The 26,381-nt window shown below is 36.7% G+C and overlaps 4 protein-coding genes and 2 non-coding genes across 7 annotated transcripts; 1 reads left to right on the top strand and 5 right to left on the bottom strand.

The window, feature by feature from the left end:
- Positions 1-1,931: 1,931 nt before the first annotated feature.
- Positions 1,932-4,492, bottom strand: LOC122017561 (40S ribosomal protein S14). Its single transcript, XM_042575209.1, has 6 exons — positions 4,395-4,492; positions 4,162-4,284; positions 4,028-4,073; positions 2,824-2,909; positions 2,602-2,731; positions 1,932-2,227 (listed from the first exon to the last, which is right to left on the bottom strand). Exons 1-6 carry the CDS (start codon positions 4,395-4,397, stop codon positions 2,160-2,162), a joined length of 456 nt encoding a protein of 151 aa, XP_042431143.1. The 5' UTR covers positions 4,398-4,492; the 3' UTR covers positions 1,932-2,159.
- A 225-nt stretch (positions 4,493-4,717) lies between these two features.
- Positions 4,718-4,797, bottom strand: TRNAL-UAG. The gene has a single exon. It is a non-coding gene; the product is annotated as a tRNA-Leu (tRNA).
- A 4,002-nt stretch (positions 4,798-8,799) lies between these two features.
- LOC122017570 (40S ribosomal protein S14-like) lies at positions 8,800-11,415 on the bottom strand. The gene is made up of 6 exons (XM_042575217.1): positions 11,278-11,415; positions 11,045-11,167; positions 10,911-10,956; positions 9,708-9,793; positions 9,486-9,615; positions 8,800-9,109 (listed from the first exon to the last, which is right to left on the bottom strand). The coding sequence occupies exons 1-6, from the start codon at positions 11,278-11,280 to the stop codon at positions 9,042-9,044; spliced, it is 456 nt and encodes a 151-aa protein (XP_042431151.1). The 5' UTR covers positions 11,281-11,415; the 3' UTR covers positions 8,800-9,041.
- A 185-nt stretch (positions 11,416-11,600) lies between these two features.
- On the bottom strand, positions 11,601-11,680 carry TRNAL-UAG. Its single transcript has one exon. It is a non-coding gene; the product is annotated as a tRNA-Leu (tRNA).
- Positions 11,681-12,459: 779 nt separating this feature from the next.
- Positions 12,460-18,987, top strand: LOC122016025 (trihelix transcription factor GT-1-like). 2 transcript variants are annotated; one of them, XM_042573156.1, is made up of 5 exons: positions 12,460-13,124; positions 13,616-13,654; positions 17,683-17,814; positions 18,030-18,251; positions 18,535-18,987. In XM_042573156.1, exons 1-5 carry the CDS (start codon positions 12,536-12,538, stop codon positions 18,744-18,746), a joined length of 1,194 nt encoding a protein of 397 aa, XP_042429090.1. In that variant the 5' UTR covers positions 12,460-12,535; the 3' UTR covers positions 18,747-18,987. The 2 variants fall into 2 exon arrangements, with proteins under 2 accessions (XP_042429090.1, XP_042429091.1); XM_042573157.1 differs by lacking the exon at positions 13,616-13,654 and having other exon boundaries at positions 12,462-13,124.
- Positions 18,988-19,728: 741 nt separating this feature from the next.
- Positions 19,729-24,249, bottom strand: LOC122017614 (uncharacterized membrane protein YuiD-like). The gene is made up of 5 exons (XM_042575266.1): positions 23,981-24,249; positions 21,365-21,521; positions 21,057-21,107; positions 20,324-20,416; positions 19,729-20,047 (listed from the first exon to the last, which is right to left on the bottom strand). Exons 1-5 carry the CDS (start codon positions 24,232-24,234, stop codon positions 19,931-19,933), a joined length of 672 nt encoding a protein of 223 aa, XP_042431200.1. The 5' UTR covers positions 24,235-24,249; the 3' UTR covers positions 19,729-19,930.
- Between the last annotated feature and the right edge of the window lie 2,132 nt (positions 24,250-26,381).

The raw sequence follows: 26,381 nt of genomic DNA, 5'->3' as shown, positions 1-26,381 counted from the left end.
ATTGTTGGGGATACAATTAAAGTCCCACATTAGAAAGATATAGAAAAAAATCATGATTGTAAAACGATGTAAGATATTTTCATTGATATAAAATCTTTTGAATAGAACCTAAAAATAAAATCATAAAAATTTAGATTAAAATAAATAATATCATACCATTATAAAAATATATAAAAGGATAAAATACATAAATTTCTTTTAGACACATAACTTACAATTATAGGTCTTCCTTAGATGTGACTTCTCATCTACCATGTCATACCAAGTTTAGTTCCTTTCAATTACACGTGCTACCTAAGTATGATCTTCCACCTCCATTCACTTATAAATACCCAAGTATATCCCCAAGAAGCGGAATTCTACTCTCTTGCTATCTACTTTTTGCATTCTTTCTACTTCCACACATGATTTAAATATCAAAAGGACTTTTCGGACAACTTTGGAACCATCTGATACTCCTGCTAGTGTATGCAAATTGGACGCCTGTTGTTCAAGCTTGATGATCTCCACCTTAACACACTCCACTTCTACGACAGATTTCCACTGCATCAAATCCAATTGTTTGAGCTGAGTTATTTCTGATGTGAAAACACACTTATAGCTAATGGAGTAGATAAGGCCAAAGGATAACTTGGATCCTATCTTCCAGTAAAAGTCAACTGCAGTAACTTAGAAGAGATGTATATATTTTTGATCTGTTATTGTCACCTGCATACCTACTCTCCTTTTAAATTGCAAAATGCAACCATTCAATTGCTTGTGCTGAATAATTCCTCATGTAAAAATATTCTTACAGCTAAAAAAGGAGACAAGGCCGAGAGTTGACTTCTATTCTATCTTCTATTAAAACAAACCAAGTCAAATGCAGTGCCTGACAAAAGTTGCATCTTTGTTTTTCTCTTTCTCGGTCACCTATATACCAACTCTCTATTAAATTGCGAAAGGCAGCCATCAAAGCACGTCAAAGACGAGCTTAATTACTCGCATAACTTGTACATTAACGCACTAACGTCTTGTATTACGCAAAAAGGACTTGATAAATTATGCTATTCAACCAACAAATAAAATTTTGTTCATATTCAATTCCAATTTGTATAAATTCCGTACCACGTGTTAAGGAAGAATCCTCCATACGAAGGAACCCTTCTCCACCGTCAGTCCGAAAAGGGATAAAATCCAAGCCGCGTAAATAAAAAGATATTTTAAAAATCCACCTCTAGATATACCTACCTATGTTTAAAATTTAACTTCATACACCTAACTTAAAACAGCGTTGACGGATCTAATTCATTCTTAAATCATTCCCGTGTCAGCGGTCAAGATTAAATACACTTAAAACCCGTGGTCCACAGCGTTGCAAAGATTTTCTTAATTTGTGTATTTAAGAACATCCGTAACATTAACACATTATAATATTCATCACCTCATAAAAAATATGAGACCCACTACCACATATTCATTATAACAATATATCTCTTTTATTCACATCCCTTTTAACATTAATATAGATCCCACCATCCACTTATTTATCCCTTTTATTAATTTTTTAAAATAATATTAAAAATTTTATAATTTCAAAAAAATATATATTAAAAAATTAAGAGAGAATCCACTTATTTATCCCTTTTATTAATTTTTTAAAATAATATTAAAAATTTTATAATTTCAAAAAAAAAATATATTAAAAAATTAAGAGAGAAAGTGTTCAAAGGTTTAAACGCCTTTGAATACCCTCTATCCTCTCTCTTGTGTTAAATGAATGTTATAACACCCATTTAACACCCCATTATGAGTACTCTAACAAATACATTAATGTTTCATAACTACTGCAACACATTTAACATATAAAACATATTTAACTGGCTCACCTAATATTCACATTTTTTTTATCATTGTCACATTATAACAATTATAAATCACAACGACAATAATTCAAAATATAAATCATAGCGGCTATAATTCAAACTAATCATGTTCAACAACATTCACATTCTAACAAATACAAAACTATTCGTGATTTAATACATAAGGAAATAATAATATCAAACAATATCCTTGAGAAACAAGTCAAAAACCACATGACTGTTCAAATAAACATTTTCCTGACTAAAATAAACATTTTGAACGATGAGAAAAAGGATTGGAGACAACTCGATGAATTACAGCCTTCTTCCCCTTCTTCCACCCTTTCTGCGAGTGCTATCCGTGGGTATGGGAGTTACATCTTCTGTAATAGGAGAAAAATAATTTAAAAGGGAGATGATACATCCCTAGCATAAATTTAAAGATCTAAATAGATACTGAAAAAGTAGAGTTCTCAAAATCAAACATCGCTTAAAAGAACTTGAAAACAAACAAGTAGATTTCAAGCATGTTGTCACAAGAGTAAATGGATGCCCCATTATGTACCTATATTTATAAAAAAGGCATGCAGCAAAATGAATAAATATAATAGATAATTAAATTTGGAGCTGCCAAAATGAATGAATCAGGTGATAAATGTCTGAAAAAACAATGATCTTGACCAAACCAGAGCACTACCAGTTAAGGACCACATGAGGAAGAAAAAAAAAATCTAGTAGTAATAGGAAAAGGACTTGCCAATACGTCCAATTTTCATGCCAGCCCGAGCAAGTGCCCTTAAAGCAGATTGAGCACCAGGACCAGGTGTTTTTGTTTTGTTCCCACCAGTGGCTCTTAGTTTAATATGCAAAGCAGTAATACCGAGTTCCTACAAAGCAACAAGCAAGAAAACAATCACAACATTGTAACCAGTTCAAACAAAGCATGAATATCCCAAAAATAGCAAGGCAAAGGACGAACTTTGCATCTTTGTGCAACATCTTGTGCTGCAAGCATAGCTGCATAGGGAGATGATTCATCCCGGTCAGCCTTGACTTTCATTCCACCTGAAACACAAGAAAATTCCAAGTCAAATACATTTATTGAGATTAAATAGAAGAAAAACAGAAGTAGGAAGTGTGCTGGTATGAATAAAAACATGGGTGGAGAGACCAAATGAAGGGCCCATAAACATGTGTGATGAATATAGGAAAATAATGCTTTCAAGATTGCATGAGATGGCAATTTCTTCATTATAGCATGTACTATGGTTATTCAATTGCCAGAAAATTTTATCCAACAATAACCTCTTAAAATCAATTGTTTCTTCTCTATTAAGCTAAAAGAGATGAGATGCTTCCACTTTCATAATCTCATCTATGATTCTGTGATTCTTCAAGAAAAGTCTAGTTATCAAAAGAATACTAATAAATTAACTCAGTTAGTAGGTTTAGCAAACTCCAATAAGATATATACAGATAGTCTTTTGAACAGCAGATTTTGTACAAATACTATGTACTTAACCAACAATCATCAAATCCAAAACGCCATGACATTGATAGTTTGGAAAAAAAAAAATGAACAGAACCTTTTTCAAGTATCAAGTTTTTGGTTTGCATAACATCAAAAAGACTAAATATGAATGTGTTCCTCTTCCATAAACTAGGCACACTTCACAAGACATTGGCAAGAAATATCCATTGAACAAAAACAGATGGCAGCATAGAAATGCAGCACATCTCTAGTGCTCATATTTATGGATAATCAAATGTCAAACCAGAAGGGCCTAAAATTCAATGAAACAAGGAAAGATCTCAAAGAAAAACTCTTTTGAAACCAAGAAATTCATTTCGCATGGTTATGACTCAAAACGCTTCCATGAGATAAAAGGAAGGCGATCTTAAGGGCCATGCTTCAAGAACTAGAGAACAATTGGTTAAGCTCAGCCATGCATATACAATAATAACATTTATAAACATGCATCTGAGAACACTTAACAAGAAACTTGTTCCTACCAAATCAAATTTAAAAGCAATAAGAACAGGTACAAAAAGGCCATATTGCCATCGTAACACATTGGCGTTGCTTAGATAGAAGACAGCTTGCTAGTGTCAATTGAAGCTAGTAGAGTTAACAATCATCATACGCAATATGAGAAAATGAAATATAGAAACTATGTCAATACCTGTAATACGAACAAGTGTTTCCCTCCCAGATAAATCTGTAACATGCTGCGAGTTCATAAAAATATTTGAGAAAAATCAAAGCTTTATCGCATCTTTAAATCCAACTCATTCGAAACACGACATATTGACTCACAATGAAAGTATCATTGAAAGAAGCAAATATGTGTGCAACACCGAAAACTTGCTCTCCTTCCCGCACCGTTGGCCCCAGCGTCACATTCTCTTCCTTGGGCTCCCTAGTCTTTTTTCTTCCGGACTACAAAATCGACAGGCAAATGGCATTCAAACAGTTAACAGATTTCAACTCAAAAAGAAAGGATTCGAGGTCAAAACACCATACTCAATGCAAAAAAATTATTCGCTCACCATGGTAGCAGTGAGACGAGAGAAAAACACCAGCGGCGACGGCAACAGATCTCTCAAGCTTCCACTGGCTGATCAATAAACCCTAGTCTTATTCACCCTATTTATAGTGGTCCAGCCAGGTTACCTGTTACAGAGACCACAATAGAAATGTTGGCCCATTCATTGTATATCTGTGCTTTACTTGGGCGGAGCCCAAATGAATTAGCCCATTTACGTAAAAGTTAAATTTGGATGCTGTGGGATTTGAACGGCCATTCATTATATATCTATAAACGTGGGCCGACCACAAAAGTATTAGCCCATTTACGTAAAAACTAAAATTGTGACAGCTGTGGGATTTGAACCCACGCCCTTTCGGACCAGAGCCTAAATCTGGCGCCTTAGACCACTCGGCCAAACTGTCCCTTGTGTATGAATATAATTTTTGTTTTAATTAAACATTTTTTATTTGTTTGTCTCTCTCCTACTGTATGCAACTAAAATGGACTTGATTTTATTATTCAATCTCGATCGTTCTTGTGATTGTTTTGTCTCTCCAAATCCCTTCTTGCCCGTGTTCTTTATCATTGATACAGATAAAACCGAATTGCTGACATAGATCGACTGTTTCTTACACTCTTACAATAAACAAAGTCTTGTTTATCTTTCATCTGAATTTAAAAAGGCAGTTCTTTCCAACGTGAGAGGTTTCTGAAAATGTCATGTCTTAATTAGGATTCGAGTCTTGGATATTTGATAGTTTATTAAATGTTTTTGCCACTGCATGCTACCCAGGCGCCACTAACAATGCTTGTACTTCTTATTCTTAATCTGATGAGCATTTGTTGATGGTATTTACCACAGTAAGTAAATCAGAAGCTCTTACCTGATATCTGCACACATTCGGATAAACACATGGGACGTTAGACGCTAGAAATGAGGGAAAAAGTCTCCGAAGTAGGCCCTTCGACGCTCAAGCCAGGTACTTTTTTCCTAGAAGAACAATATATGAAGGAGAAAGAAAAATAAAAGTCAAATGCGAATGTGCGAGAGAGCGTACCTGTGCAGGGGAGAAGATCTCCCTTTTTATATGATAGTGCGTACCTCTGGAGACTAACCGATGTCAGAGAATGTCGGGTGTCAGAGTCTGTCGGGTGATGGAGGACATGTGACATCCTCCTGTAAACTGAAGGAAGGTTTCATTCGTAGATGACCGCACGCAGATCGTTGAAATATTTCTTGGCATTCAACAGTTATTCTCTGACAAGCGGTTACGATTCCCTGCCCTTATTGTCGTGTAGCACCTTCTGTCCCGACCTTCTGGCCTGATCGGGTATGAATAGGGCAGTTCAAACTGATCTATCAGGTATAACTCCTAGCCTAAACCTTGAGGGGCTGGGAGGTGTGGTGAGATCGTTCAAGAGCTGACCGGGAGTTGGCTGACCGGGAACTGACTTATTGAGAGAACTAGGTCTGGATGTAACTGAGCTGTGAGAACCCGACTAGTCAGATCCCAGCCAGGTATTACCCCGACTGCCTCCCATGTCTTAGACTCGGATGCCTCAAATATGGGATCCTGGTCTATGACAACCTGACCGGGAATCAGGTTACTGACGTCGTCACACGGTTCTACTTCTTTTTCCCCTAACTATTGAATGTCACTTCCCCTTGACTTCTGATTACCATATCTCATGACTTTTGATTATCACGCGCCCCTTGACTTTTGACTGTTACATCCTCTTACCTTTCGACTGCCCAATTTTATCAGACCCTACCATTATGTATTGTATCAATCTGAATTACTGGAGTTAGTGTCCTTAAAATATAATAATGTCATTTAACGTATGGTTTAATAACCTCCTCTCCGGTGGAATACAATAATAAAGCTTCATCGCACAAATAAATACTAACCATGGTTGACTCCTCTACCACAACTCATGTATCAAAGTTAAGCTAAGCCATTTCGGTTCAGAGCTAAGATGAGTCATCCAAGTCAGATTTAGAGTTGAACTCTGAGACGGACCAAGCTGAGTCATTCCAACTTTAGTCACTCCAACTTAAGTCACTCCGAGTTGAGGTACTCCAAACTGAATCACTCCGAACTAAGTACTCCAAGCTATGTCACCCCAAGCCCTTATGTGCTCGAGTCGTTTAATTTCCGAACTATTGATGGTTGTCAATGTAGTCTCTCCTAGGTGTGACCTCGCATCCTGCCTTCCTGATATATGATTCCCATGCCATCTAAATTGATACGTGGGCATCATCTCAGGGATCAATTAAAGTCCTACGTTAGAAAGATATGAAAAAAATTATGAGTTTAAAAGGATATAAGATATCTCTATTGACATGAAATATTTTGGATAGAACATAAAAATAATGTGGTTTCTATTTAAAATGAACAATATCATGTCATTATGGAGATATGAGCATTCCTTTTCAGTCCCAACAAATGATATCAAAGTCATGGTCCAGACCAGATGTCATGTTGGGTAGTCTTGAACGAAGTTACGGGAAGGCCCGGAGTAGGTTAGAGTAATTGGATGTTCGCGAGAATGCCTGGAGCAGGCCAAATAAATAGTATCAAAGTCATGGTCCAGACTAGATATCATGTGGGGTGGGTTTGAACGAAATTATGAGAAGACCCGAAGCAAGTTAGGGTGACTGAATGCTTGCGAGAAGGTGTGAAGTAGGTCAATGTGATCGAATGCTCGCGGGAAGGCTTGGAGCAAGTTGAAAGTGACTGGATGCTTGTGGGGAAGACCCGAAGCAGGTTAAAGTGACCAGATGTTTTCGGAGAGGTCCGAAATACGTCAAGAGTGACCGATACTTGTGGGGAGGCCCAGACTATGATAGTAATAATAGTCCTTGGTTTGAGGGTAGGATTGTTAGGGATACAATCAAAATCCCACATCGGAAAGATATAGAAAAGATCATGAGTTTAAAATGATGTAAGATATTTGTATTGACATGAGGTCTTTTGGATAGAGCCTAAAAATAAAATCATGAAAATTTAGATTTAAAATGAATAATATTATATCATTATGAAGATACATAAATTCCTTATAGACACATAACTTACAATTATAGGTCTTGCTTAGGTGTGACTTCCCATCTACCATGTCATCCCAAGTTATACTTGGGCGTAGTCCCTTTCAATTACACGTGCTACCTAAGTATTGATCTTCCACCTCTATTCACTTATAAATACCCAAGTATATCCACAAGAAGCGGGATTCTACTCTCTTTCTATCTACTTACTCTTTGCATTCTTTCTACTTCCACGCGATTTAAATATCAAAAGGACTTTTCGGACAACTTTGGAACCGTCTGATACTCTTGCTAGTGTATGCAAATTGGACGCCTGTTGTTCAAGCTTGATGATCTCCACCTTCGTCGCTACCACCGCACTGTTGCCCATCTTAACACTCCACTTCTACGACGGATTTCCACTGCATCAAATCCAATTGTTTGAGCTGAGTTATTTCTGATGTGAAAACACACTTATAGCTAATGGAGTAGATAAGGCCAAAGGATAACTTGGATCATATCTTCGAGTAAAGTCAACTTCAGTAACTTAGAAGAGATGTATATATTTTTGATCTGTTATTGTCACCTGCATACCTACTCTCCTTTTAAATTGCAAAATGCAACCATTCAATTGCTTGTGCTGAATAATTCCTCATGTAAAAATATTCTTATAGCTAAAAAAGGAGACAAGGCCGAGAGTTGACTTCTATTCTATCTTCTATTCAAACAAACCAAGTCAATTTCAGTGCCTGACAAAAGTTGCATCTTTGTTTTTCTCTCTCGGTCACCTATATACCAACTCTCTATTAAATTGTGAAAGGCAGCCATCAAAGCACGTCATAGACGAGCATAATTTCTCGCATAACTTGTACATTAACGCACTAACGTCTTGTGTTAGGCAAAAAGGACTTGATAAAATATGTTGTTCAACCAACAAATAAAATTTTGTTCATATTCAATTCTAATTTGTATTAATTCCGTACCACGTGTTAAGGAAGAATCCTCCATACGAAGGAACCCTTCTCCACCGTCAGTCCGAAAAGGGATAGAATCCAAGCCGCCTAAATAAAAAGATATTTTAAAAATCCACCTCTAGATATACCTACCTATGTTTAACATTTGTCTTCATACACCTAACTTAAAACAGCGTTGACGGATCTAATGCATTTAATCTTAAACCATTCCCGCGTCAACGGTCAAGATTAAATACACTTAAAACTCGTGGTCCACAGCGTTGCAAAGACTTTTTTTAATTTGTGTATCATTGTTAACAAATACATTAATGTTTCGTAACTACTGCAACACATTTAACTTATTAAACATATTTAACTGGTTCACCTAATATTCATATTATTTTTTATCATTGTCACATAATAACAACTATAAATCACAACGACTATAATTCAAACTATAAATCATAACGGCTATAATTCAAACTTGTCATATTAAACAACATTCACACTCTTAACAAATACAAAGCTATAACGATTCATGATTTAATACATGAGGAAATAATAATATCAAACAATATCCTTGACAAGTCAAAAGCCACATGACTGTTCAAATAAACATTTTAACATTTTCCTGACTAAAATAAACATTTTGATCAATGAGAAAAAGGATTGGAGACAACTCGATGAATTACAGCCTTCTTCCCCTTCTTCCGCCCTTTCTGCGAGTGCTATCCGTGGGTATGGGAGTTACATCTTCTGTAATAGGAGAAAAATAATTTAAAAGGGAGATGATACATCCCTAGCATAAATTTAAAGATCTAAATGGATACTGAAAAAGTAAGAGTTCTCAAAATCAAACATCGCTTAAAAGAACTTGAAAACAAACAAGTAGATTTCAAGCATGTTGTCGCAAAAGTAAATGGATGCCCCATTATGTACCTATAATTATAAAAAAGACATGCAGCAAAATGAATAAATATAATAGATAATTAAATTTGGAGCTGCCAAAATGAATGAATCAGGTGATAAATGTCTGAAAAAACAATGATCTTGACCAAACCAGAGCACTACCAGTTAAGGACCACACGAGGAAGAAAAAAAAAAATCTAGTAGTAATAGGAAAAGGACTTGCCAATACGTCCAATTTTCATGCCAGCCCGAGCAAGTGCCCTTAAAGCAGATTGAGCACCAGGGCCAGGTGTTTTTGTTTTGTTCCCACCAGTGGCTCTTAGTTTAATATGCAAAGCAGTAATACCGAGTTCCTACAAAGCAACAAGAGAGAAAACAATCACAACATTGTAACCAGTTCAAACAAAGCATGAATATCCCAAAAATAGCAAGGCAAAGGACGGACTTTGCATCTTTGTGAAACATCTTGTGCTGCAAGCATAGCTGCATAGGGAGATGATTCATCCCGGTCAGCCTTGACTTTCATTCCACCTGAAACACAAGAAAATTCCAAGTCAAATACATTTACTGAGATTAAATAGAAGAAAAACAGAAGTAGGAAGTGTGCTGGTATGAATAAGAACATGGGCGGAGAGACCAAATGAAGGACCCATAAACATGTGTGATGTATATATGAAAATAATGCTTTCAAGATTGCATGAGATGGCCATTTCTTCATTATAGCATGTACTATGGTTATTCAATTGCCAGAAAATTTTATCCAACAATAACCTCTTAAAATCAATTGTTTCTACTCTATTAAGCTAAAAGAGATGAGATGCTTCCACTTTCATAATCTCATCTATGATTCTGTGATTCTTCAAGAAAAGTCTAGTTATCAAAAGCCTACTAACAAATTAACTCAGTGAGTAGGCTTAGCAAACTCAAATAAGATATGTACAGATAGTCTTTTGAACAGCGGATTTTATACAAATACAATGTACTTAACCAACAATCATCAAATCCAAAACGCCATGACATTGATAGTTTGGAAAAAAAAATGAACAGAACCTTTTTCAGATATTAAGTTTTTGGTTTGCATAACATCAAAAAGACTAAATATGAATGTGTTCCTCTTCCATAAACTAGGCACACTTCACAAGACATTGGCAAGAAATATCCATTGAACAAAAACAGATGGCAGCATAGAAATGCAGCACATCTCTAGTGCTCATATTTATGGATAATCAAATGCCAAACCAGAAGGGCCTAAAATTCAATGAAACAAGGAAAGATCTCAAAGAAAAACTCTTTTGAAACCAAGAAATTCATATCGCATGGTTATGACTCAAAACACTTCCATGAGATAAAAGGAAGGCGATCTTAAGGGCCATGCTTCAAGAACTCGAGAACAATTAGGTAAGCTCAGCCACGCATGTACAATAATAACATTTATAAACATGCATCTGAGAACACTTAACAAGAAACTTGTTCCTACCAAATCAAATTTAAAAGCAATAAGAACAGCTAGAAAAGCCCATATTGCCATCGTGTAACACATTGGCGTTGCTTAGATAGAAGACAGCTTGCTAGTGTCAATTGAAGCTAGTAGAGTTAACAATCATCATACGCAATATGAGAAAATGAAATATAGAAACCATGTCAATACCTGTAATACGAACAAGTGTTTCCCTCCCAGATAAATCTGTAACATGCTGCGAGTTCATAAAAATATTTGAGAAAAATCAAAGTCTTATCGCATCTTTAAATCCAACTCATCCGAAAGAGGACATATTGACTCACAATGAAAGTATCATTGAAAGAAGCAAAGATGTGGGCAACACCGAACACTTGCTCTCCTTCCCGCACCGTTGGCCCGAGCGTCACATTCTCCTCCTTGGGCTCCCTAGTCTTTTTTCTTCCGGACTACATAATCGACAGGCAAAAGGCATACAAACAGTTAACAGATTTCAACTCAAAAAGAAAGGATTCGAGGTCAAAACACCATACTCAATGCAAAATAATTATTCGCTCACCATGGTAGCAGTGAGACGAGAGAAAAACACCAGCGGCGACGGCAACAGATCTCTTGAGCTTCCACTGGCTGATCAATAAACCCTAGTCTTATTGACCCTATTTATAGTGGTACAGCCAGGTTATCTGTTACAGACACCACAATAATGTTGGCCCATTCATTGTATATCTGTGTTTTACTTGGGCTGAGCCCAAATGAATTAGCCCATTTACGTAAAAGTTAAATTTGGCTGCTGTGGGATTTGAACGGCCATTCATTATATATCTGTTCTTTACCTGGGCTGAGCACAAATGAATTAGCTCATTTACATAAAAATTAGAATTGTGACAGCTGTGGGATTTGAACCCACGCCCTTTCGGACCAGAGCCTAAATCTGGCGCCTTAGACCACTCGGCCAAACTGTCGCTTGTATGTGAATTTAATTTTGTTTCTAATTAAACATAGATTCTTTGTTTGTCTCTCTATGCAATTAAAATGGACTTGATTTTATTATTCAATCTCGATCGTTCTTGTGAATTGTGATTGTTTTGTCTCTCCAAATCCCTTCTTGCCCGACCGTGTTCTTTATCATTGATACAGATAAAACCGAATTGCTGAAAGAGATCGACTGTATCTTACACTCCTACGATAAACAAAGTCTTGTTTATCTTTTATCTGAATTTAAAAAAGCAGTTCTTTCCAACGTGAGAGGTTTTTGAAAATGTCATGTCTTAATTAGGATTCGAATCTTGGATATTTGATAGTCTATTAAATGTTTTTGCCACTGCGCGGTACCCAGGCGCCACTAGCAATACTTGTACTTCTTATTCTTAATCTGATGAACATTTGATACTTGATGGTATTTACCACAGTAAATCAGAAGCATCAGTGATGGTAAAGCTTTGGGAGAAAAGTTCTAATGCAAAGCTCTTACTTATTGGAAGAATTTCTAAAGCTCTATCCTGAATCTGAGTTTTAATAGTTCATCTGTCGATGCTGGCGTTCTACAGATGCATTTGTTCCTTTCTCTTGTGAACTAGGGCATGACAAGGTTTAGGGATTTTCTTGGGAGGATATTTTGGTCTTTCAGTACAGTAATAAAGATGGGATGGCCAGCAGACAAACAGACACAGCCTCGCTTCCATGGTCCAGGATTATTCGCCCAAATCGTATAATTTGATTTGCCCGGTGTCACTTCCTGCAAAAACCTCACCTTTGCTATAAAAATTCCACCTTTATCAATTAACCCCCCGCGATATGGGTTTTGCTCCCCCTCCGCCATGTCTCTACTCACCCTAGACCAATTTCTCTCGCAATCCCCCCTCGCTTCCTTTCCTCCCAGAGGCTACCTCGTCGCGGACGACGCGGCGGAGCCGACTAGGCAGAGCATGTACTTGGCCGACAAGCCCCGCGGCGTCTATTTCTGCAACAACGCGGGATTGACGCCGCCAGAGCCGCAGCAGGAGCAGATGGTTCTGGCGGAGAGCAGCGGCGACGACCACGAGGTCAAGGCGCCCAAGAAGCGGGCGGAGACATGGGCGCAGGAGGAGACGAGGTGCCTCATCACGTTCCGGCGAGAGATTGATGGGCTGTTCAACACTTCCAAGTCGAACAAGCATCTGTGGGAGCAAATCTCGGCGAAGATGCGGGAGAAAGGGTACGACCGCTCGCCTACCATGTGTACGGATAAGTGGAGGAACTTGCTCAAGGAGTTCAAGAAGGCGAAGCACCAGTCCAAAGGGAGAGGGTTGGCCAAGATGTCGTCCTATAAGGAGCTCGATGAGTTGCTCAAGGAAAGGAGCAAGAAAGCCGGATGCAAAGGTTCTTCTGCGTCTAAGGTCAATGCCTACCTGCAGTTTTCTGATAAAGGTGACATTGTCTTGCCGCTTCCAGATTTATGTAATTGATTTAGTTTTGTGATCTTTGCAAGATCACATTTCATCTCCATTTTTCTAGTGGTTAGTTGTTTCGATGCTCAATTATCACACGAGGTATTATGGTAGAAATAAATTAATTGTTACCCAGCTTCTTCTTTATCCTCCTTGTTCTGTTTCTCATTCTTCAACAATTGTGCATAGATTGAGAGTTTAAATAAGCAATTTATTTTATTGGTAGTAACCACGGATCATCCTGTTCTGACCAACTAAGCCATTAACTCTATTCCTATAAACTTTCTAATGGCACATCGACTAATCTTACAATTAAATTATATGTTTTGCTTCTGTTGATTATTTCTGGTTTTAGGTTTATGAATCAGCAATATGAAAATATTCTCTCTCTCTCTCTCTCTCTCTCTCTCTTTGCCTTATCATTTTTGTTGCCCTGTCATTCGTTCATTGTTAAACCTTTCTCCTAGTTAGGTCTTGAAGATGCAAATGCTCCATTTGGGCCTGCAGAAGGTACTATAATTTAGTTTTTTTTGCTCATTTTTGTACAATAATAATTTTGTGAAGTTAATTCCTACTTTTTGTTTGACTCATCAATTCGCTTGTGAAATGCCACTGCGAAGTTATTCAATGTAGTTTGCCATTTAATCTAGTTCATTGATGCTTGTTCAATTGTTTAACCTTGTAAATTTGAGACGCGGGCAAGATTTACAATTTTATTGAAACTGAGAAGCGGTTTCAACAATATGAAAAAATTGGATCTTCTTATTGAGCAAATCTAAACTGAGTTGATGAAATTATTATCTAGAGCATGATTACCTAGCATCAATTTACAACTTAGAAGATTGCCAAGGACTAATTGACGTCTCCAAGTAGTTGGAAGAAGACACCAGTCAATGACAATGACTATGATGAAATTAATTAGTGATTCTCATGTTATTGGTGCCAAGGTTCTAAGGTTTGACATCCTACCTAGGGATTGTGATGCTACCATTTGGCCCTTAAATGATTTGAAGTGTAATGCCATGGCATTGTGAACACCCTAATAATCTCCTTTGGAAAAACTGGAAAAGAGTTTATGGTTAGATGGCCTTTCTACCTGTCTTGGGCTGTATAAGTGACACCCTAGTTTAGTTCCATAGAGAGAGTTATTGCTAAATGAAGGTGGTTTATAAGCATAGACTAGAGAACCACAATTAATTGGGCTTGAGCATAATCCTAAGCATGGGGAGTGGCTGTTGAATCTCACATGTCATTAGTTAGAATTGATTATAAATTGAATAACATGGTGGATAACGGAAATAATTAGTATTCTCTCATTTCATTAGCATTATCATTCAGAATGGACCTAATTCTAAGCATGTTGAGTTGTTGATAAGGGCATCTCATGTAAATGATGGTGCAATCATAGGATATTGCATGCTATTGATCAATGATAACTATGAATTGCATGTTGAAATTTGGATCTTGAAAGGGACATTTAGCCTGTGGCACCATAGTCCAATGCCACAAAGAGTTGTGGGCTAAAGAAGGAGATTTATAGGCTTACATGAGAAAATTTCTTCCAAGGTAGACTTTTAAATTTTGTGGACGTCAATAGTTGGGTTTGTTAATTTAGGGTAAAATTATTGGGGTTATTGTTTGTGTGTGCCAAATTAAAAGCACTGTGCACAGCAACTTGAACATCAATAACTTTATTAGCTTAAAAGAGATGCTTCCAATTTGCACAGAAGATATATTTCCCTCAGTAATAAACCAAGGACGTTGCTCTGGATATAACTCTTCATCCAGATCAGTGTGACAAATGTGTACTTGTGATGTCCAATTGATGCAATAACTATTGGGTTATAACTATGATTGTAACGAATAGATAAATTGAAGCAATCATAGCCACTAGAGAAATGAGCCCATGCCAACTATATATATTTGTGTGTATCTTTTCACCATTAATCAGCCTTTAAAGTCATTAGTTGAATCATCGGGGATCTTTTAGCAGTAAACACTCATTTGCAACAAATAGTAAGCTTGCTAGAAGGAAAAGTGACAAGCTCCCATGTACTGTTTGAGCGCAGCATTATCATCTCCTCTATCATAGTTTGTCTTCATCTCATATTAGATAGAACTAAGGTTCAAAATCTTAAATTGTGTTGGAATTTTGGTGTTTGATTGGAATGATATTGTTTTAGTACTGTGCTGGTTTGATGTATAGTGTTAGTGGCGAATTAGAGAGGGAAGGAGTAAGGAGATAGAAGGGCAAAAACATGAGAGAGAGCGCAATATTGTAGCATGTCAGAATGAGATAGGCTAAGTTTGGATTTTGTGTCTCATCTAAAATGATACGGCAATAACAACCCACCAAGTCTTATCCCACTAGGTGGGGTCGGCTATTCATCTAAAATGATACAAACTAAAAAACTAACAAACATTGTTTTAATTCATCTTAGCATGTATTGTAGCATGCCAAGAGGTGTTGAATGTCAAAATGACAAGCTACTCATTATAATTCACACAATGACATAGGATACATTACTTCTATCGAGTAGTATTGAGTTTATGTAATTTATTAGAACTATACATTTCGACCATGCCGTCCGGCATGGTACGAGATTTTATGCCATTGATAGAACATCTGAGATGGCCTATAGAATTTTAACAAAATCCAAAATAGAAATAAAAAGAATAATACTATGGACACAAGGAAGTACAATGCAACAAGATAGAGAATAGGGCATGCTACATTCATTTATGAGTTCCTTTCCTTTGAGCAATGGGAAGGTCAAGATCAGAGTTATGTTCTGGAATCATGGGAGATGCTGGTAACACACCAGAGTCTAGCAGATTAGCGGCAACAGTTCAGACTATGACCATTTGTTGTATATCTGTTGTGGATGAGTCTATGTTACACTCTTTAATAGAAGATTTCGGAATTAGAGTAGGCATGGAAAATGCCTTAGCTGCCGCCTTATGTGCGATATGATAGGTGGAGTGGAGAAAAAAAAAGAGAGGGCTCAAAAATATTACATTAGATGAAACAAAGCTCGACATAACTTGGGAATTGACAACAATACCCATGTTGCACTCTAAAATGTCCAAGCAAGACATACTTGACAAAAGACACACAATTGAAGATTGTGTTGTCTATCTTGAGGAAAGAGAACAGAAAAAGGAACTTGACCGTGAAACTAGAAGAAAGAATGTGATTATGAGATAGCATGAATTAAGAATTGTATCATCTTAAAATTATATGGGAATATTCATATGAAGCAGTTCTTGTGGCCTTAACCAAACACCTTTTCTTCCTTTCTGCAACATTGTATGTTGAGGTATATGAAAGCAAGATAATTGATTAAGAATGTTTTGACTAGAAAGAAAAGATCAAGAGGTACTAATGAAGTATTATTTAGCATTGAGATTTTTCAATACATGAATAGGAGTCCCAAATAGTATTTTTGATCTCAGCATAAAAGGAGATAAAATAAAATTAAAAAAACTTCAAGCTGTTCTTTTATTAGAATGAATCAAGTCATGCATGATTAATCATCAGTGATAAAATATCTAAAATAAAAATTTGAATGGACATTACAAGGACCCCAGATATCATAATGGACTACTGGAAATAATGCAGTAACACATTTATAGTGAACTAGGGAATCTAACAAAACCAGCAATGATTCTTCCATTTCAATATCAATCTGCCAGAACTTTCATATGTTTTGTTTGTGGTTTCCTTGTCATTTCCTGCAGAGTGATGCAATCTAAGCAAAGTTTTCATGCTGGCCTTTTTGATAGTAAGAATTTCAGTCATATTGTTGATATACGAAATTAACAGCTTGGTGCGATAGGGGTTGCAGATGCCTTGCCTCCCCTACTCTTCACAATCCCTGAAGATACTGCAGCGTCTTTGAGATGTCATCATCCAGCATGATGGGTACACAATGGAAGAAAAATGCAACCTCCATGATATGGAATAGACCATTCAGCAAGTGCTGCAAGACGGAAGGAAACTGCACGTAGACCCATATATATGCAGAAGAGTGTTGCGAGAAGAAATTGTAATGTACATGCATGACAAGAGTCGGAATGTACTTGCTGCCGGGGCTGTGACCAGAAATGTGGAAACCAACAATTGCTACTATGGACGAGAGAAATTAGGGAGTTGCCTGTTTTGACACCATGTTGATTAAGTGGAAAATTATTAGTGTTAACTACCTTGAGTGTATATATATATATATATATATATATATAGGTTCATAACTGTTTGCAAGTATAACAAAGCTAGTGGGCCCTTACATTATATCACGCACTGCTAATTCTCATATTTGCAAGTTTAAGATCACTGAATATGCTTTGTTTATGAGGATGCTTCTCTTTAGTGTCACGTTCTGTTACCCTTTTCCATGCAGCAGTTTCATTTCTCTGAGTTGTCTGCTATTTGAACAATTATGTTGGATGATATGTTTTCCTTTTTATAGTTTCTGCCTACTCAATAATTGTTTACGTTTTATTATGATATGCTAACAGCCATGCCCATGAACATCTAGGAAGTGATAGGTCACCACTTAACCTGGATAGATCTATAGAGCATGATAGACATCCACTTGCCATAATGGCTGCAGATGCAGTTGCAGCTAGTGGTGTACCGCCCTGGAACTGGAGAGATACTTCTGTGAATGGTAATGTGCTTGTAATGTTGGATATTCAAATATCTTATACAAACTTCTTTAATTGTTTCTTGCTTATTATCATGAATGCAGAAACATTAGGGTTTTCTGCTTTAGAACCTTCATGCAACTTCCCAATTTCTCTAGTGATTTGTATGAAGATAGCATCATTAACAACAATGCTTTCTGGTTTTGATCGACTTGTTTACCTTTTTTTGTGTAAGTAGACAATAATACATCCTACCGTGGAAGGGTTATTTTAGTCAAATGGGGTGATTATTTGAGAAGGATCGGTATTGATGGCACTGGAGAGGCAATCAAGGAGGCCATCAAATCTGCATTTGGTTTAAGAACCAGAAGGGCATTTTGGCTAGAAGATGAAGATAATGTGGTTCGTTGCCTTGATAGAGACATGCCTATAGGTTCTTATACTCTCCATCTTGATGAAGGTAATAACATTTTCTACTGGAATCTGCAACTTAGTTTTTGATTATATGAAATGAACAATTTTGTTCAATGACTATCCAAACTTGATGTTTAAAATATCTAGTTAATGTTCTTTGAAATCATTTTGTTTGGAAAATGCGGATAAATTCTCTTCAGTTGAGATGGATATTTTGGTCTTACTTCTATCTTCTAGTTTGTTGATTTTCCCAACACCATCTTTTCTCATCCAGATTTCCTAAGATCTGCTTGCTTTAACCAGTGTAGCCTTCTCACTTTTCTTTACAGGGATCACTATAAAACTTTGCATTTATGATGAAAATGACCGCATGCCGATACACACTGAAGAAAAGACACTCTACACAGAGGATGAATTCCATCTTTTCCTCGTCCATCGAGGTTGGGCTGGCCTCAGAGAGATGACCGGCCTTAAAAATGTTGATACACTGGATGATCTTTGCCCTGGAGGTTTGTACCAAGGGGTGATTAACAAACCCTAACTTGGACTGGCAGATGCACTAGAAAACTATAGTAGCCACTGGAGTCAGATTCTCATTGAGATTTCCCTAACGGAAGATCTCAAGGTTCTTGAAATTCCTATCATAGCAGTTCAGTGCACCCTAAGATGTGAAGATAGCTTCGAAACCTGTAAATAATGTGCACAAATCTTGGGGCAAATTTTTCAAAGATTATGTCAATCTTATCTATCTATTGTTTAGTAATATCAACACATTTATCATCCATGGTAGAGTTGTCACGGAACTTTGTGATCGGATTCAAGTCGTGAAAATAAGTTCTTACAGTGCACAATATGATCTGTTCGGGAGTTTTATGCTGACCTTTTATCAAACATGTTTATCAACCTTTCTGCATGTAATTGTTTTGGAGAGAGCTTTTCAATTTTTGCGTAGTCCAAGTTTATTTTGATAAAAGTTGGTGCCAATTTGAAGCTAGTCCTTGTTTGAGGTGCTTTATCCAAACCTTAATGCAAGTAGTAAATAAAAAAAATAGGCTATCTATTTAATATTAAATGAAAATATTTTGATCAAAGTATTAACAAATATACTATTATTTTTAACTAGCATCAAAAGTATTAACATTTTTTTTTAACTAGCACTGAATATCCAATTCTTCATGTTGGCTAATTCCGGAAATAATCAATCCAAGTTGTCATGTCCTACGGTACACTAGCTGACAATCAAATCATAAATGCTTGAGAAGCTACTGTAGCTGCAATCAAATTATAAATGCTTGAGAAACTGCATAGGCGCCTTGCCACTATAGGTAACAAATACTTGAACTAAACAGTCATCTTTTCTTGTATCAATGATGCATTTTTTTAAAAAAAAAAATGAATACATTACAGCCATCAAAAAAGAAATTAAAGGCCATTTTCAAGAATTCAAAACTTAAAGTGCTATACAACCCTTCTCATTTCTGGCAAAAACAAGTAGAGCATTAGGAGAATGGTCAACAAACACAGAGGAGAAAAAGCCAATGCTTTCAACAAACCTTGATATATTACAGAAAGAATGGAAACATTGAAGTCAAATGGTAGTAGCACTAGCATTCACAGTTTCACGCATCTATAGACCAAAATGTGGGCGTTAAATTTCTTTCTTTGGGTGAGGACAACTTAACTACCCAATATCGATATTTCTTTAAATTTAAACACCGCACAAAGTCAATCGATGGCAACCAGCGTGTCTATCAGTTCTGTTTGCCATGCACTTGTAGCCAATCTGTGGACTAATTGAGCTACTACAGCTACAACACACCCCAAAACAGCACCCGCTGCGACCTGATAAGTATATATATATAAAAAAAATTATTAGGAGACTAGAATGCTGAGTTAACAAATCTTACATAAAGAAGTGCAGAATCAATTTTTGTAATATTTATGAGGGTGGAGCTTAATATAGGATAAGCAATCAGAATAGTTCGTAGAATGTGAAATTGCTAACAGGATATTTCATTAGATAGATGTCTATACATGGACATCAAAGAATATAACAAGGTAGACTAAGCGAGCACCATCTTTTTAATTACTGCTGCTGGTTGCATATCGAAATCAAACCTGAAGAGGAGTGTGACCAAGAAGCTCGCGGAGTGGTCTTGAGTCGTAGAGTGGATGCCCTTCCGGAAGTTCATATAGAAGCTGATTTAACACCTAAAATGAGCAAGAAAGAGAAATTCTATTAGTGGAATGAGATAAACCTAGCCAACCAAGATGCATCATTGATGCTCTCAAGATCAAGTGCTATAAGATAGTAGCACTTACAAAAAGAAAAAAAAATTAGTCGGGGCACGCAAAAATCAAAAGACTCAACCTTGTTATCATTTTCGCAAAAAGGGTACCTCTTTTTCAACATTAAAACGTGTCATCATATTTTTCATTCCAAAAATATTCCTATTCTAACACTGTTGTGGCAGTTATAGTCATAATTACTACAACATAGATTTAATAACAAATTGCAAGATATTTACAAACTTAATAGGTTGGCATGTTCAAACAGGTTGCACTGTGATTTTCTCCAGGATCATTTGACTTGCATGAAATGTTGTTTGTGGGCTTCCCTGTGGAGCTAGTTGAACCCTTAATTTGAACATTTCTTACAGGTTTATTATAACAGCTTACAAGTCACTTAGGTTATGGTTGATATGCCTAACCCTTGGTTATCTTCTAGTTTTGGGTTTTTCAGGTTCAGGATGAATTAAACTGGGCTGAGTCGACTATTGAGTGTTTGTAGCAACAAGTTTCTGAATTCTAAAAGAAATTTTATGTCATGATGTTACAAGTTACTACATACCTCTGCCTGCTTTCCAGCATGTAGTCGAACACCAGAAGCATCACATATTACCTGACAAACAAGAAAGATCAACTAAGCTACTAAAAGTTGAAGTAAACTGCCTGTAAACAGTATCTCTGAAGAAAGCTGGCAGTCTGTTTATATAATAAAATATCAGTAACCAGAGATTCCCCAGTTTGTATCTAGGGAAATGGAAATTTGATGTATAAATATTATGCTTAAATGCACAGTTCTGGATCAGAGATCTTGATGACACAAACAGTTTGAGAAAGAACATGATAACCAAAAACAGAAAGCTTGATACTTACTACAGCTGCTAATATTGTCGCTGTAGCAAATGCAGAACTGCCCCAGCCATCATGAATTCCAATGGCCACTGCTAGTGCAACCACTGTTGCTGAATGGGATGAAGGCATACCACCAGATCCAATAATCCGCTTAGGATCCCAACGTCTTTCATTATACCTGTAAATCAACTAACATTTCACTATTGACAAAAAAGCTTCATTATTTGAACACTGTAACTTAAGGAAAAGCCACCATACCAATTAAACAAATAAATTTAATTCTTTCTTGATTTCTTTTAAGAGGCATAAATTTCCATACCATTGATTTTTTTTTTTAAAAAAAAAGTAAAGCTAGGTATAATTTAAGTTCTTTTCCTCTCTGTCAATTTGAAAAGAAATCAATTTCTATCCTTCCCTCCCTTTCCTTCTCTCTCATTTTGAAAAGAAATATATTGCTCTCTATCACTCTATCTCAATTTGGAGATATATTGATCTCACTCTCTCTCAATTTGGTAAGGAATTGATCTCTCTCTCTCTCTCTCTCTCATCCCTCTCTATTTGGAAAGAAATTTAGAAGTCCTAAGTTGCCCTCTCTTAGATTTGGAAGCTTCAGACATTCCGAAATCTTCTTCCATCACTCTTCCCGATCAGGAAGATAATTTATCTTCTTCTTCTTGGCCTGGAAATCCACCAGTTTGGGGGAGTGTTTGTTGTAGCCTTCTTGTTTTGGAAGAAGATTTCTAACAAAGAAGGAACCTTCCTTCCTCTTGTCTATGTTTTGTCTCTTCTTTTGTTTTGAACAGCCCATTAGCTTGTATACAATAACAACCATCAAACTTTCTTTCAGTTTGGTGTATTCAACTTTCAGTGACCATTTTGAATTGAGTTTTCAGCAATGACTTGGTGGGTTAATTGAGGATAGAAAGCTATTAACAACAATTATAATTTTTGTTAATACCTCTATGTTTTGTTTTAGGCAACCGTTTAAGAGGACAAGAGATGATAATTTTGGATCAAATGTACAACACTGGCGAGTCTCATTTTTGAGGTAGGATCCTCCCTCACCTTTCCATGAAGGGGGTTATGATGAGTTAGAGTCTCTTTTGGGCACGGGGATGGTTTGCATCCCAAGACTATAGGTTAGGATTTGCTTTAAGTTTAGCTTGAAGAAAATGATGTGTTTAGTTGCCTCCCTTCACTTCTAAATAAGGCATGAGTAATATATGTGAGGGATGTGAGATAGTGTTGCCTAATTACATCAAAATCATTGTTGAGACTTGTTAGTTGTTATTAATCATATGATGTAGATGAGGTAATGTTCCATGTTTATGGAACAGGTGTTGCATTTGAGTTGGTTTGATGTTGGGTGGAATCAGGCAATGTATCAACTATCAAGGAGAATTAATCATACACGAGGACTCAGTGTAGATCATGTTGCACATATTGGAGAGACTAGAGAATTGGAGAGCATGAAATTTTGTTAAGCTCTGAGGTGAATAGTTGTATTAGGTTGACTCAACCTTAGCGAGATTAAGATGTTATTGACTCGACCTTAGCCACTGCAAACATCTATCATATCTATAATACAATTGCTTATTCTTCAACCATGACATCCAATTCTCGTTATAATGTCACTAATAATATTTAAACTCCTATCCTTCTAAGCAAATAACACAGTGCAAAAAATTAACCTCATCCATCCTAATATTGGCTAACTTCCATCCCTATTTTTCATCCTTGAGTAAACAAGGAAAACAAGCAATGTATAGAAAATCTTTGCATTATTCATCTCTAGTACCTTTACTGAAAGCATATGCCGAACAATCATGTCAACCAAGTGAAAATATGCAGACCGACTGCTTACCACTTTATCTCTTCGAGATAAAGATGTAACACATTTATTCTTTAGATTTTCCGGAATGGATACACTTTACTTTCTTAAGCTGTAATTTTTATTTGTCAGATAAAAATATAAAATCTAACATAGCATAAGGCATAGTTTTTCTTTGTTTCCATTGCTCAATTTTTTGAGGTTCTATCACCTAGAAAATAATGAACTTCATCGCTGTCTAAAGTACCTCTAGCAATTTCCCTTTCTTCACTAATTCAGAATTTCAGATAGAGAGATGACGGTAATTTAAAGTGCTTTCGCTGCCTCAATCTAGTGTCTAATATCTATACTCTAGTTTGAGGAGTGTTAAACAAAAAAAAAATAAAAAAATACTGCAATATGACTTAGTCTAAAGCATACTAGTCTTGTGCTTATATTTTAGATAAAATTAACTATTTAAACTACAAATTAATCTCTATGTTGAGTCTATAAATATATGCACTTGTTCTTTATCAAATATAATATTTTTTTCTACATTATTAATATTCTGCACGATTCGGAATTTCTACAAAGGCAGTAGACCAAGCAACAGAAATATTCTTCACAAGCTAACAGTACTATTCCTCAAGACCTCAGTCAAAAATCAAGATCCAAGGTTTTTCGAATGAATCACGCACGATTATTATTTCAAGTGTACAGTAAAGCCCTAAAAGAAACATCAGGTCGAAAACTAACACGACGGGAATCTCAATCCTCGAACTACATTCGTTCCGAACCAAGAGAAATATGCGGCGAAGGAAGCTTACCAAGTAGTGAAGATCTTGGCAGATTGCGCGATAGCAAAGGCAAGGACGGCGGAGACGAGAGCAGAGCCTTGGGAGAGGAAGAAAGTCGCGCTGGAAGACGACGGCGAGGCAGCTTCCTCCAGCTTTCTCATTGCCACCGGGGAAATCGACGCGGCCGCAGCGCTCTTCGTCAATGATTGATCACGCAAAGGAAAAGAAGAAGATGAAGAGGGGAAAAGCGAAGCGAATCGAACATGGCGTGTTGGAGATTCCATGGACGATGGAATATGCCCATTTCATACTTTCCCCTTCCTTCTGTACCGGACCCCGCCTTCCCGCCGCCGAAGCTGGGCATCATGATGCGGGTAGATTTCGGGTAGCATTGAAGAAGTACGGGAAGATTTTTAAATTAAATATTGTTTTATAAATATTTTGTGAAATCTTAGTTGTCGTTACTTTTCATGCAAGGACTAATTGCACTCTGGAAACCATGTGCTTTGGTCTAAATTTAGATTTTATTTATTTATTTTTTGCAAAATATCTTTATTTTCAGAATCAATTGCTCAAAATTCTTAAATAATTACAATAAAAAAATTAAAATTACTTAGAACTATTATAATTTAATTAGAAATAGTTTAACTTTGTTAAAATCAATTACATAGTATTGGATCAATCAAGATTATTATAAGTAGAATAATTTTAATTATTTTTTTCTTCTCTGTACGTATTTCTTTTATTAATTTTGATTATTGTCATTTATTGTTTGGGGAAAAGGAAAAACAATGAACTTGGTTAAGATTTTCTTAATCAAATCTAATTTGAAATTTTAGAAATACATAAAAACTTGAACTTTTAATCTTTCCTGAAATAATAAATCTTATTTAGCTTTACCATTAGTTTACTTGTATGATAAAGATGCTCTAGTTTTTTTTTTTTAAAAAAAAAAAAATTAGTTGACATAATGTGTTGAATGTAAACGATTAATTCTAAGAGTGACTAACTTGGTCCCATAAAAATATAATAATAAAGTATAGGATCAAAAATATTAGGAGGTGAATAGTACTCATGACTTTTTTATATTCGTTTAAAATACGATTGAACAAAACGTAGCGGAATAAAGATAGAAAGAAAAATAGACAATGCTAACAAATTAGTTTTACTTGGTTAGGAACCTATGGCGACTCCTATTCCAAGGCTCGCGTGCGAGAGTACTTTTGTTAGACAATCACTATAAGTTCAAATAAGTACAAGTAGAGATTTACAATGTTTAAAGAACTACAATAATTTAAGTATACCGACAATCTATAGATTTGTAGAATTGAGCTTTCGGTTGTCAGAGCAGCGTTTGGGTATCGTAGAAGTATTGTCTGAGCAGCACACACAAGAGAAACTTCTTTGAATTGATGTCTTGATGCTGCTAGTCGAAGTCTCCTTTTATAACCCTGTCTAGGAATTTGGATCCCCACCCGGCCCGGGCGCCTAGACAGTGCTGACGTAACGAGCTCTCGTCGAAACTTCATCCCTGAAGTTTATCAACGTCCGGGTTCTAGGACCCTCTCCGGGCGCATGGACCGTTGACGTGGGTTGACCAGTCGTCACACTCCAGCTGAGCATATCGATGAAATTTTGGTCGTCCAAGTGCTTAGAGCAACTCGGGATGCCCGGACCACCCGGACCACCCTGGAGCCTGGCCAGGCACCACCTGGGTTGCTGCTTCGCCGAAGGATTCCCAAGCACCCAGACCACCTTTTCCTAGCATTTGTCTTTCTGTAAAAAAGAAAGATTCCAAGCAATAAACAATTATATAAAGTATAATTTTGACAATCTTTGGACTGCCCGATCCTGACTTTGAGTTTCACTGAAACTCTAGGTCGGATTTGTTGGTGCAATATCCCTCAGGTCAAGGGTGACCTGGTTAACCAAGCTGAGTCTTGGTTAGGGTTTAGATGTTTGACAATAAGATATTGATTGAAGAAGAGTCAAGTAGGTCAAGGTTGACTGGATACTTGACTGGGAAGTCCTAACTGGAATGTTAGGCAGAAGGAAGTCCAAGTGAGTGAAGCTAGGCAGAAGGAAATCCTGGTGAGTGAAGCCAGGTGAAAGTCCTAGTGAGTGAAGCTAGGCAGAAAGAAATCCTGGTGAGTGAAGCCAGGTGAAAGCTAGGCAGATGGAAAACCCTAGTGAGTGAAGCTAGGTGAAAGTCCTGGTGAGTGAAGCCAGGCAAGGAAGGAAATCCAGATGGATCAAGGATGATCAGACATCTGGTGTTGGGAAGTCCAAGTAGGTCAAAGGATTGACTGGATACTTGGCAAGGAAGGAAGTCCAGATGGGTCAAGGTTGACGGACATCTGGAAGTCCAAGTAGGTCAATGGGTGACCGGATACTTGCACGACAGTAAAAGTCCAAGTGGGTCAAAGGGATT

This window comes from Zingiber officinale, chromosome 8B, assembly GCF_018446385.1.
Source record: "Zingiber officinale cultivar Zhangliang chromosome 8B, Zo_v1.1, whole genome shotgun sequence".
NCBI classification, from domain to species: domain Eukaryota; kingdom Viridiplantae; phylum Streptophyta; class Magnoliopsida; order Zingiberales; family Zingiberaceae; genus Zingiber; species Zingiber officinale.
This window is presented reverse-complemented; position numbering and strand designations above follow the sequence as displayed.

What these genes read in the sequence shown, in the direction of transcription:
- LOC122017561 (XM_042575209.1), bottom strand. An exon ending in ATGTTGCACAAAGATGCAAA is followed by an intron (nt 2,732 to 2,823) that starts GTTCGTCCTTTG and finishes GTTGCTTTGTAG; the next exon opens with GAACTCGGTATTACTGCTTT. An exon ending in CATGAAAATTGGACGTATTG is followed by an intron (nt 2,228 to 2,601) that starts GCAAGTCCTTTT and finishes CTCCTATTACAG; the next exon opens with AAGATGTAACTCCCATACCC.
- LOC122017570 (XM_042575217.1), bottom strand. An exon ending in CTTTCAATGATACTTTCATT is followed by an intron (nt 10,957 to 11,044) that starts GTGAGTCAATAT and finishes ATGAACTCGCAG; the next exon opens with CATGTTACAGATTTATCTGG. An exon ending in CATGAAAATTGGACGTATTG is followed by an intron (nt 9,110 to 9,485) that starts GCAAGTCCTTTT and finishes CTCCTATTACAG; the next exon opens with AAGATGTAACTCCCATACCC.
- LOC122016025 (XM_042573156.1), top strand. Translation starts at nt 12,536, where the DNA reads ATGTCTCTACTCACCCTAGACCAATTTCTCTCGCAATCCCCCCTCGCT. An exon ending in TCCATTTGGGCCTGCAGAAG is followed by an intron (nt 13,655 to 17,682) that starts GTACTATAATTT and finishes ATGAACATCTAG; the next exon opens with GAAGTGATAGGTCACCACTT. An exon ending in GAGAGATACTTCTGTGAATG is followed by an intron (nt 17,815 to 18,029) that starts GTAATGTGCTTG and finishes TTGTGTAAGTAG; the next exon opens with ACAATAATACATCCTACCGT.
- LOC122017614 (XM_042575266.1), bottom strand. Translation starts at nt 24,234, where the DNA reads ATGGAATCTCCAACACGCCATGTTCGATTCGCTTCGCTTTTCCCCTCT. An exon ending in GCCAAGATCTTCACTACTTG is followed by an intron (nt 21,522 to 23,980) that starts GTAAGCTTCCTT and finishes GTTGATTTACAG; the next exon opens with GTATAATGAAAGACGTTGGG. An exon ending in TTGGTCACACTCCTCTTCAG is followed by an intron (nt 20,048 to 20,323) that starts GTTTGATTTCGA and finishes TATACTTATCAG; the next exon opens with GTCGCAGCGGGTGCTGTTTT.